The 12,818-nt window shown below is 34.5% G+C and overlaps 1 protein-coding gene across 7 annotated transcripts in view; it reads left to right on the forward strand.

Moving 5' to 3' along the window:
• PXDNL (peroxidasin like) overlaps positions 1–12,818 on the forward strand; it is a 509,349-nt gene that overhangs the window by 272,695 nt on the left and 223,836 nt on the right. For all 7 annotated transcript variants that reach the window (XM_064588349.1, XM_064588346.1, XM_064588351.1 and 4 more), the window contains exon 4: positions 6,767–6,838. In XM_064588349.1, coding sequence (XP_064444419.1) covers positions 6,767–6,838 — 72 coding nt within the window. The remainder of the gene's footprint in view (positions 1–6,766; positions 6,839–12,818) is intronic.

Below are 12,818 nucleotides of genomic sequence, written 5' to 3' on the forward strand. Positions count from 1 at the left end.
AGCTAATGCAATTAAGACAAGAAAAGGAAATAAAAGGTATACAGATTTGGAAAGAAGAAATAAAATTGTTTTTGTTCTCCAATGATGTGATTATTTGTGTAGAAAATTCCAAAAAATCAACAGAAAAATTCCTGGAACTAATACACAATTACATAGCAAGGTTGTAAGATGCAAGGTTAATACACAAAAGTCAATTGCTTTCCTATATACCAACCAGTGGGAGACCATTCAAGCTAGCTCCTTTGTTCTTTTGGAATGATCCCATTAAACTCTAAGTGTTTTTTTTTTTTTTTCATTGCTTTCTATCAAGTACAATATGTTATATACTTATGCTGCCCTAGACTGGAAGCAGCCATTTCTTCAAATAGCTTGATCTGTCTGGTGGAAAATAGCATTTTGAAAACAAGATCTGAATATCAGGTGTCTAGGACACTAACTGCAGGATTTTTCAGGGAACAGAACTAACAAATGCTTTTTAAAATTGTGATTTTATATTTATATGTAGTTCAAATTTAGTATTAACAAATTGGTGCAGCCACTAGAGAAAGCAGTATGGAGATACCTTAAAAAATTAAAAATAGAACTACCATTTGATCCAGCATTCTTAATTTTGGGTATATCCAAAAGAATTGAGTTCAGGATCTTGAAGACTGATTTTTCTTAATTTCTTATTTCAACATTTGTATATGATTATTCTTAGAGTAATAATCTTTATACATAATACTGCTACTTCAAAATCTTGGTGCTAATTTATTTTATCTTACAATTAACACTCTCATCAATTAAAACAGTCATATAGCTAAAAAATTAAACCCACTAAGTTTAAGATTTCTTAATCTAGAGTGTTTTAAAGTTGGAGCACTTTGGTAACACTCACTTGAAAAAAATAATTTCTCTGTGCTTTTCTCTGTGTCATCAATTTTGTATACAGTGAAGTCCATTGTATTTCTATTTTTACCTCATTTGAAATCTGCATTTTATTTTTTTTAAAGATTTTATTTACTTATTTGACAGAGAAAGACACAGCGAAAGAAGGAACACAAGCAAGGGGAGTGAGAGAGGGCGAAGCAGGCTTCCCTCAGAGCAGGGAGCCTGATGAGGGATCATGACCTGAGCCGAAGGCAGAGCCACCCAAGCCACCCAGGCGCCCCTAAATCTGCATTTTATTTTTTAATCACATATTTAAACATGTTAATTATTAACATGGTTAAAAAGTTAAATTATGTACTAAAATATACCCAGAGAAGAATTTTTACATCCCTTTTTTCACCTACTTCTTATCCACCCCCTTCTACATAATCCTAGTTGTTGGTTTCTGATTTACTATATCTATTTTTTTAATGCAAGAATAAATACATATATATGTTTGTTATATAGAATATGATGTAAATTGCAAATATATTGTATATTTTCATATATTCTTTATGCAAATATAAATATATATGTTTACCATGTTTGTTCTGTATAACTCTAATTCTTAATTATTTTTTTGTATAAAAATAAATATAAAATATACACAATATGTGGAAGGTTTTAGGTTTTTTGTTTTCACTTAATAAATACTAGAAATCACTGTATATAATTTTATAGAGAGTTTTCCCATCTTTTATGACTTCATTGTATTCCGTTATGTGACTATATCATATTTTATTCAGTCAGATCCTACTAATAAACATTTGAGTAGTTTTCAGTGATTTGCTATTTAAAAAAACTTATCAAATAATCTTGTGTATATGCTATTTTTATTTGTAGAGGAATATCTTTAGTTCTAGAAATGGGATTACTATGTCAAAGAGTAAATATATAGTCAATTTCTTGTGTATATTGCTGAATTTGATTCCCTAAGCATTGTGCCATTTTATATTCTTACTAGCGATGCATGACAGTGTAGGCTTCCATACAATCTCAGCAGCAGGTCATGTTGACAGGATTTAGGACTTTTTCCTTCAGGGTGATAGGTTAGAAATGATATTTCAGTATAGTGTTAATTTGCATTGATCTTATTATGAGTGCAGTTTAATATCTTTTCATGCATTGCATCATTTTTATATATGTTAAATGTGCAGTCTATGATGGTTTTTGCCCATTTTATGATGGAATTTTTGTTTTCTTCTCAAATTGTAATCTTTCTGTGATATTAGTTTTCAAAATATTCCCTTTCTTTTTTGACGTAGGTATGAAATTTTTTGCCATGTAAAGTTTTATTATTTAAAAAAAATTATTATTTTTGAATTATTTCTGGATTTTGAGTCATGGTTAGAAAAGCTTCCCCAATTCCATAATAAAAGAATTCATTGTTTTCTCAACACCAATGATTGAAAATGAATCTATATTATATACTAAATTTACATATGTAATTAGTTCTTCAGCTAGACCTTTTATTTTGTTTTTCCTGTTGGACTATTCATGTGCCAAAGCCATACTGGTTTAATTATAGAGGCTTTACTGAGTTTTCTAAATATATGTTATTGTGTGTCTCCTCATTGCTCTTCTTTATTAGGGTGTATCTAGCTATTCTTATTTTTTTACTGCTCTATAGGAACATTAGAATTGATTTATATACCTCTATAAAAATTTGTTAGTATTTTTATTGGAATCACTTTGAATGTATATGAAAATTAATGAGGGAAAAATGGTATATTTTAGTTTTGAGGCATCTTATTCAAGATGTCTTTCCACTTGATTTATTTCTTCTCATGTAGGTTTGTGTATTTCAAGTTTTCCTAGTTTTCTTTTTCCTGTTACTATTACATGTGGTGTATTCTTTTCTATTATATCCTTTATTGGTACATGCAAAGGCTTTTGATATTGTATGTCAATTTTATATTTTGTAATATTACTAAATTTTCTTGTTTTTAATAATTTTGGCAGCAATTATTTTGCAATGTCCAGTCATACTATTATGGCATCTGGAAATATAAATAGATATTAACATGGGTTTTTTTGGTATTTTAGAATATAATCATAAATATTGCTCCTTAGGTTTCTCAAGGTTAGATACTAACATTTGATTTGAGTAACAGGTGATTAAATATGAAGGTAGAGGAGAGAACTTTTGATGGCTTATTTCTTAGTTCAAGACCATGCCCTTCTGTTGACAGAGTGAAGCACAATTTCCTTATTAAGTATAGCCTTTTTTGGTGTGCCTTTATTTTTTAATTTTTTTAAAGGTTTTATTTATTTATTTGACAGAGAGGGCGAGAAAGCATAAGCAGGGGGAGTGGCAAAGGGTGAAGCAGGCTCCCCACGGAGCCACCCAGGCACCCCTTGGTGTGTCTTCAGATTCTATATTATCTTATCTCTGTAAGATCCTTTAGCTTCTTACTTCCTTCTTTACCTTTAATGCCACTCCTCCACAAGACACCTTGAAATTGTGAGGTGCTTCCCCCATGCACTTTCCCAGCCCCTTTCTGTCAATTCCCAGGAGCTAGGGCTCTGATCCCCCAGGGTTCAGACAGATTTTCATTAAGTTGGTACTTTCTCAGCTTTCCTGTTCCACCCCCTTCTCCCATGCCCCTTGTCTATAAAATCCTGCCTGACTCCTTTCTGCAAAGCAGCCTCTGGAGCTGACTTTGCTGGTGTTAATATTTCCCCTACTTAAATGTAAATTGAAGTTACTAATTTTCTCTTTCTCCTAGTCATGGCATAGGTTGTATTTTGGCTGATTTGTTTTTCCCTCTTAGTTTGTTTTCAGTATGTGTGGAGAGATTTGAATTCAGGTGGTTACCATGATCCCACAGGAAGTTGGAATTTCTCTTGCTGGTGTTAAGTAGCAGTGTCTCTTGACTGTATACTTTATTATTTTAATCAACATGCACTAATCTAACTATAGAAGTTCTATTGCTTTTTTCACTACTATTTAGTCACCTTTTTAGTTTTCTATAAAATATAAGTTTAAAATGAATCTGTAGGGGTGCCTGGGTGGCTCAGATGGTTGGGCGTCTGCCTTCAGCTCGGGTCTTGATCCCAGGGTCCTGGGATCGAGTCCTGCATCGGGCTACCTGCTCAGCGGGGAGCCTGCTTCTCCCTCTGCCTCTGCCTCTCTCTCTCTCTCTCTCTGTGACGCTCATGAATGAATGAATGAATGAATGAATGAATGAATGAATGAATGAATAAATAAATAAATAAATAAATAAAACATTTAAAATGAATCTGTATATATGATGTAAAATTTTATAGGTGGTTTTCAGTTTTGAGATTCCTCAATTAATATTTGATAATTTAGTTTAATTTTTATGAGGCAGCTCATCATTATTTAAATATAATAATAAAAAAAACCTATTTAAGCCTTTATACACATCTCTACAGAAATTGCGTCAATTTTTTTTATGCCTCAAGATATGATACCTGAAAAGTAATGTGGTTCTTTGACATTCTGATAGTCTGAGGGTCCTTATCAGGGAGGTGTATCTGAATCCTCTGGAATAAATTTACAAAATACTTTTTACCTGGTCTATACCCCTGGAATAGAGGTTTTAAAATTTTCTGCATATTATTATCTTCTGTGGAGTTTTGAAGAATCCAGATGCTTATTCCACATGCCAGACCCACTATTAAATTGGAGTTTGTGGAGGCAGTATCCCTTCCATCAGTATAAGGCCTGATTAGAGCTCAAAATCATGTCTTGGAAATATTGATTCATATACCTATGAATCACACACATGATTCACACACAGTTGATGTAGGAAAGATGTTAGGGTTCGAAGCCAATGGCCAAGAAAGAATTCTTGAGACATCTTTGGTACAAAAAGGTGGTTTTATTAAAGCATGGGAAAAGACCCACGGGCAAAGAGTTGCACCCGGGTCATGAGGAGTGACCCATTATATACTTTCAAGTTGGAAGGGGTTAGGGATAGCATAAACCTCCCAGATATTTTGGAAACAAGGTTTCCAGGATCCTTAGGGGGCTAGCTATTGTTAGAAAAAGGTCATTTATTACTGTTTAGTAAGAACTCAGTCATGAGACTCTTCAGATGTATATTGGTGGGTCATATGCTTGGAGGATGATTGCCAACATGTATCTTGGGGGATAAAGATAAAAGAAGCTTCCAAAGGAATTTTCATATGTTATGGAAGACTTACAGAATCCTGGGGGTCAGGCTAAGATTGCCTTTTGCCCTTAGCAAAGTATTAACATCAAGGCAACTGAGTTCCTAGAGGAATGTCACTCTGCCTGTTCCAAGGACTTGTCAATGGGCTGTTAAGTAGTAAGATTTTTTTTTTCTTCTGCCTTTGTTTCCCACATCACAACCACAGTTGAGAACGAGTGGTGCTTTTTGAGACCACAGCTCAATACTCCTTATGAGCTAGTTGAAGAAACATGGTTCTAGAATTTTTTTTTTCTTGCCATCCTAACACATAGCTGTATTTCTGAGATTTTAGGTCAAATCAAGATCTTCCATAGTATCAAGTAATGCTAAGGAAATATCTCCAGTTAGGCATATATCTCTACCAGTTACTACTACTGCTCTGCAAAACTTAACAGAAGTTCTAATCTGTGGGAAGAGAAAGTAATTTGGAATTTCCAAAGCTTTACTAAGCATACTTTGGAAAAGCAATCTCTTTTTCATTTTCAACTAGAATTGTGATTTCTATGGTGTCTATGGTTTTTAAGTCATCTGCTGAGAGATTGCTTCAGAATCAACTGGGAAACTTGATAAACATGCAGTTTCCTAGACCTCACCCCAAGAGAATTGGATTGAGGAGGTTTGGGGGTAAGCTCAGGAGTCAGTGTTTTTAACACACCACCAGATGATCCTGAAGCATTCAAAATCACTGTGAGGGGGTGCCTGGGTGGCTCAGTTGTTAAGCATCTGCCTTCAACTCAGGTCATGATCCCAGAGTCCTGGGATTGAGTCCCATGTCGGGCTCCCTGCTCAGCGGGAAGCCTGCTTCTCCCCTTCCCACTCCCCCTGCTTGTGTTCCTCTTTCACCGTCTCTCTCTGTTAAATAAATAAATAAATAATGTTAAAAAAAATCACTGTGAGCTCTAGCTTATGCAAAGGTGCAATCCAGAGGAACTTGGTAGAAAGTTTCAGGAATTCTGATTGCTTCAGATCCCCAGAGGCACAAATAGAAAAGATGTAGGTTTCACTTTCATGACATTCACCAAATATTCACATTGAGATTTAAAAATGAAATAACTTTGCCATCCCATAGTTGAAGAAAAAAAGACATAGTGCTCATATGTTATGGAAATTGTTTTCATCAAATCTTTTGGCCAGATTAGTTACATTATCATATTTCTAAATCCATTAACAGTATCCTTTCCTGTAGGTTTTCAGCAGTAACCATGGGAGAACCAAAATACATCTTGTGGATCTGTTAATATGTGTTTATCCCCCTTCAGGTGAATCTTATGATATTTGCCAGCTTTGCAAATGTAACTCCTAGTTCAATATATTCTGTATGATAGAATGAATTTGAAAAAATTGTTGTAGTCAAACTTTTCTTTTTCTTAGAGAAGTTGCTACCCAGTACATGTGACCTCATTAGAATTTTTCTACAATCTAAGTTTTAGAGGTTAAGGCAGTGATTCTTAATATTTTGGATCAAGGATTCTTTGAGAATCTGATGAGAGCCTTGGAACTGTCTTACCCAGATACTTGAATATATTCAAATGAAATAAAAATCTCCATATAATTTTAGGGAATCTATTAACATTCTAAATCTCTTTAGAGCCACACTGCAGGTTAAAAATTCCTGATATAAGAAAGGTTGTATCTATGCAAATTTATAACTTAATAGGATTTTATATGTTTTTCAGGTATCTGTACAAGAATGAAATTCATGCCCTAGATAAGCAAACATTTAAAGGACTCATATCCTTGGAACAGCTGTAAGTAATAAAAACTTCTTTATTGAATCATTGATAGTTACAGTTCAAATAGAAGTTTTTAAATGCCATTATGTGATAGTTGAGCAATTATTTAAGTTTTGTCATGCGGCTTGAATGATTGAATATTCTGTCATCAGTTGGATAAAAATCAGAATGTATGATCGAGTTGGCATGAGGGCAGGAAGACAGACAGAGATCAGCTGGAATCCCAGCTCCTGCATTTATTATTTGTCTGTTGAGCAAGTTGCTTTCCCTGAGTCTCTGTTTCCAAATCTCTGAAATGAAGATATTTCTACTGTGAAGATTGTTATTCCATGCAAAGAGTCTGGTTTATCACTTGACACAAAATAGACATTTCATAGAAAATAGATATTGATACCTGTGATTACTATTAATTTATCAAGTTCATAGATATTTAACTGATATGGGATTTCCTAGAGCATGAGATCTAACCTCTCATTTGACAAATTAATAACCAAATCCAATGTTAATTAAATGACTTGCCTGAGGTTAAAAGTTTGTAGAATTATCATTACAACCTAGATCTCCTGACTGCTATTCTAGTGCACTTTTCAGTATTTGACACCTTACTGCTGGTTTCAAGAATAGTTTGAAATCCCATAACTTTAGTTTCACTTTTCAGAATTTCAGTGTGAAATACAAATTCTTCAATATGAAAAAGTTATGTTATATAGCTATACTGCTACTGAATGACAATTTGATGTTTCTTCAGATATTTCTCTCAATTTTTAGAGTCTGTGATGCAAACACTAATTAGATATTTGAAGAGATTTTTCCTCATTTATGACAAGCTATGAGATATTTATCAGCTTAGATATATAGAACGCACCTTGATCTTTAATAAATCAGACTCTTAAATATCAGAAACTTCGACTTTCAGCTTTGTTTCTATCTTCAGTGTGGCTTCTTATTTTCAAAAGGCTATTTGCAATCATTTCTGTAATAAACATGTTTCTATAACGGTCCAAAGAAATCTAGATTTTAGATTATATTAAAACATGATCAAACACTTTTTAAAAATTATTGTTTCTGTTTACTTCTCCCCTTATTTTCTTTTACATGGCTAATGAGCCATCCTATGACAAAGTGTGTTTCTTCACCTTTACGTAATTTTTACTGTATTGTAGAACCATCACAAAAACCAATTAAATATAACTTCTTTAATAACAACAACAAACAAAACCCTTATCACTGTGATGTGTTTTTCATCAAATATATTCACAGATGGTTTATAAAAATTAACATATGAAAAGTTCTAATTCTTGTTTAAAGTGCACATAATTCTCATCAGTAAATGCTTTATATTCTGATAATAATTATTGGCCTTACTAATATTGAGTAATACTATTGTTTAAAGCCATGGAAATAGGCATTTCTGCTTGCTAATTTTAAAGCACGATTCCATGCTCTTGTGAATCACTATTCAAAGAGGATTTTTGGAATCCAAATATGTAATCTCTAATCCTTGGAATTTTTCATAATTTTAATTAGAGCTCTGAAAGCCAATTCATTTCAGTATATCCCTATCAAACTAAAGAAGAGCTTGAGATGCCTGAAATATTTGTTCTTTAGGATCTATATACATGGCCTTTCTTTTAATGATTCTTATTGTTCATAATCCTTTTTGAGTTAAAATCCTTTTTGAGGAAGGGAGGGACACATGATAGATGTTTGCATAGCCTTGAAAATATAGTAGGGCATTGTAATGCCAATTCTGCTACTGACATGATTGTTTACATTCAGCATGAAAATACATTTTTGATTTTCCTGTAGTCTTCGAGACATAGTCTGTGATCTAAAAAAAAAAAAACAGGAATGAGAATTGGGGAAGGGATATTGAAGAAAGATTTGTTAGTCTAAATCTTTTTTTTTTTATCTTTTGGTTAATTGAAAATTCAATAAACTACATTCTTTTTTTTAAGATTTTATTTATTTATTTATTTATTTATTTATTTATTTATTTATTTGAGAGAGAGAGAGACAGTGTGTGTGAGTGGTGGGGAGAAATAGAGGGAGAGGGAGAAAGAGAATCTTAAGCCCACTTCATGCTGAGCACAGAGCTGACAGAGGGCTTGATCTCAAGACCCTGAGATCATGGTCTGAGCTGAAATTAAGAGTTGGAAACTTAACCAACTGAGACACCCAGGTGCCCCAAACTATGTTCATTTTTTAAAACCACTTTATTGAGGTATGATTGACATACAAAAGGCTGTGCATACTTAATGTAAACAACCTGATGAGTTTGGGATTAAGTATATACCCGTGGAATCATTGCCACAATCTATGCCATAAATATATCCATCACTTCCAAAAGTTTCCTCCCATCTCCCTAGTATTATTATTATTTTTTATAAGAACATATAACATACCCTCTTAAATTTTTAAGCATACAATTCAGCCTTAAGTTCTGAAACTATAACACTACCAGAAGAATACATAGAGAAAATCTTCTTGACATTGGTCTTCAATGATTTCTTGGATATGAAAGCGAAAGCACACTCAACGAAAGCAAAAATAAACAATTAGAGCTACATCAAACTAAAAAAAGCTTCTGTACAACAAAGGAAACCATCAACAAAATGAAAGGCCCCTTATGTAATGGAAAAAATACTTGCAAACATATATCTAATAAATCCAAAATATATGAGGAACTCCTACAATTCAATAGCAAAACCCCAAATAACCTGATTAAAAAAATAGGCAAAAGACTTGAATAGATGTTTCCCCCCAAATGACTTACAAATGGACAAGAATTATATGAAAATGTGCCCAATGTCACTAATCATCAGGGAAATGCATATGAAAACCATCATGTGAAGTCACCTCACACTTGTTAGGATGGCTATTATAAAAAAAAAAAAAAGTGTTTGTGAGGATGCTGTAAAGAGAATTCCTTGCACAGTGTTGGTGGGAATGTACATTGCTGCAGCCACTACGGAAAAAAGTACAGAGGTTCCTCAAAAAATTAAAAATAGAATTACCATGTGATCCACCAACCCCACTCCTGAGTATTTATTCAGAGAAGTTGAAATCAGAATCTCAAAGAGATACCAGCACTCCCATGTTCACTGCAGCATTATTTATAATAGACATTTGTCCACTGACAGATGAATGGATAAGGAAAATGTGGTATATACATACAATGGAATATTATTCAGGCTCAAAAAAGAAAGAATTCCTGCCATTTGTGATAACCTGGATGAATTTGGCGGACATGATGCAAAGTGAAGTAAGCCTGACACAGAAGTACAAATACTACATAGTACCACTTATAAGAGAAATCTAAATAGTCAAACTCAAAGAAGCACAGAATATAATAGTGGTTGCCAGGGGATGGGGGAGGGAGAAATGGAGAGGTGTTAATCAGAGGGTACAAACTTTTAGTAATGCAAGATGAATAAACCTTAGAGATCTACTATACAAAATAGTGACAAACCACATTTTGCTTTAAGGATAAATGCTCTCTTTATATTGTATAGAATATCTTCCATGTGTTGGCTACATGAAGAGAAATTATGTGGTTAAATACAACAAAATTATAAATTAAAGCACAAATGTTATTTTTTAAATTTTATTATGTTATGTTAATCACCATACATTACATCATTAGTTTTTGATGTAGTGTTCCATGATTCATTGTTTGCATATAACACCCAGTGCTCCATGCAGTACATGCTCTCTTTAATACCCATCACCAGGCTAACCCATCCCCCCAACCCCCTCCCCTCTAGAACCCTCAGTTTGTTTATCAGAGTCCATAGTCTCTCATGGTTCGTCTCCCCATCCGATTTGCCTCCCTTCATTCTTTCCTTCCTGCTATCTTCTTTTTTTTTAACATATAATGTATTATTTGTTTCAGAGGTACAGGTCTATGATTCAACAGTCTTACACAATTCACAGCGTTCACCATAGCACATACCCTCTCCCACATCTATCACCCAGCCACTCCATCCCTCTCACCCCCCACCACTCCAACAACCCTCAGTTTGTTTCCTGAGATTAGGAATTCCTCATATCAGTGAGATCATATGATACATGTCTTTGTTATTTTGAGCATTAATAAGGCACAGTTATTTCTGTAGAATAATTTATATTCTTATATTGATTGTGCCAGGGCAGTGAATAGAGTAAGAAGTAATTCTCTTTATAAAAATTAGAATGATTGAATTTTTATGTAGGAAGATAGAATTATTACATATTAAGAAAGAATGTATTGAGCAAATAATCCTAAAATTTATGTGGAACCAGAAAAGACCCCAAATAGTCAGAGGAATGTTGAAAAAGAAAAGCAAAGCTGGTGGCATCACAATTCCAGACTTCAAGCTCTATTACAAAGCTGTCATCATCAAGACAGTATGGTACTGGCACAAAAACAGACACATAGATCAATGGAACAGAATAGAGAGCCCAGAAATGGACCCTCAACTCTATGGCCAACTAATCTTTGACAAAGCAAGTAAGAATGTCCAATGGAACAAAGACAGTCTCTTCAACAAATGGTGTTGGGAAAATTGGACAGCCTCATGCAGAAGAATGATACTGGACATTTCCTTACACCACACACAAAAATAGACTCAAAACGGTTGAAAGACCTAAATGTAAGACAGAAGTGCATCAAAATCCTTGAGGAGAACACAGGCAACAACCTCTTTGACCTCAGCCACAGCAACTTCTTCCTAGACACATCACCAAAGGCAAGGGAAGCAAAGGCAAAAATGAACTATTGGGACTTCATTAAGATAAAAAGCTTTTGCACAGCAAAGGAAACAGTCAACAAAACCAAAAGACAACCGACAGAATGGGAGAAGATATTTGCAAATGACATATCAGATAAAGGGGTAGTATCTAAAATTTATAAAGAACTTATCAAACTCCACACCCAAAGAACAATCGATCCAATTAAGAAATGGGCAGAAGACATGAACAGACATTTTTCCAAAGAAGACATCGAAATGGCCAACAGACACACGAAAAAGTGCTCAACATCGCTTGGCATCAGGGAAATCCAAATCAAAACCTCAGTGAGATACCACCTCACACCAGTCAGAATGGCTAATATTAACAAGTCAGGAAATGACAAATGTTGGCAGGGATGTGGAGAAAGGGGAACCCTCGTACACTGTTGGTGGGAATGCAAGCTGGTGCAGCAACTCTGGAAAACAGTATGGAGATTCCTCAAAAAGTTGAAAATAGAGCTACCATACGATCCAGCAATTGCACTACTGGGTATTTACCCCAAAGATACAAATGTAGGGATCCAAAGGGGTACGTGCACCCTGATGTTTATAGCAGCAATGTCCACAATAGCCAAACTATGGAAAGAGCCAAGATGTCCATCGACAGATGAATGGATAGAGAAGATGTGGTATATATATATACAATGGAATATTATGCAACCATCAAAAGGAATGAAATTTTGCCATTTGCAACAATGTGGATGGAACTGGAGGGTATTATGCTGAGTGAAATAAGTCAATCAGAGAAAGACATGTATCATATGACCTCACTGATATGAGGAATTGTTAATCTCAGGAAACAAACTGAGGGTTGCTGGAGTGGTGGGAGGTGGGAGGGATGGGGTGGCTGGGTGACAGACACTGGGGAGGGTATGTGCTATGGTGAGTGCTGTGAATTGTGTAAGACTATTGAATCACAGACCTGTACCTCTGAAACAAATAATACGTTATATGTTAAAAAAAAAAAAAAAAAAGAAAGAAAAAGAAGAAGATAGCAGGATAGGAAGAATGAAGGGGGGGGAATTGGATGAGGAGACAAACTGTGAGAGACTGTGGACTCTGAGAAACAAATTGAGGGTTCTAGAGGGGAGGGGGTGGGGGGATGGGTTAGCCTGGTGATGGGTATTAAAGAGAGCATGTACTGCATGGAGCACTGGGTGTTACACGCAAACAATGAATCATGGAACACTACATGGTGATTAACATAGCATAATAAAAAAAAC

Source organism: Mirounga angustirostris, unplaced genomic scaffold (assembly GCF_029215605.1).
Source record: "Mirounga angustirostris isolate CCGP_5_RB_7025 unplaced genomic scaffold, mMirAng1.0.hap1 SCAF_4, whole genome shotgun sequence".
Taxonomy (NCBI): Eukaryota; Metazoa; Chordata; class Mammalia; order Carnivora; family Phocidae; genus Mirounga; species Mirounga angustirostris.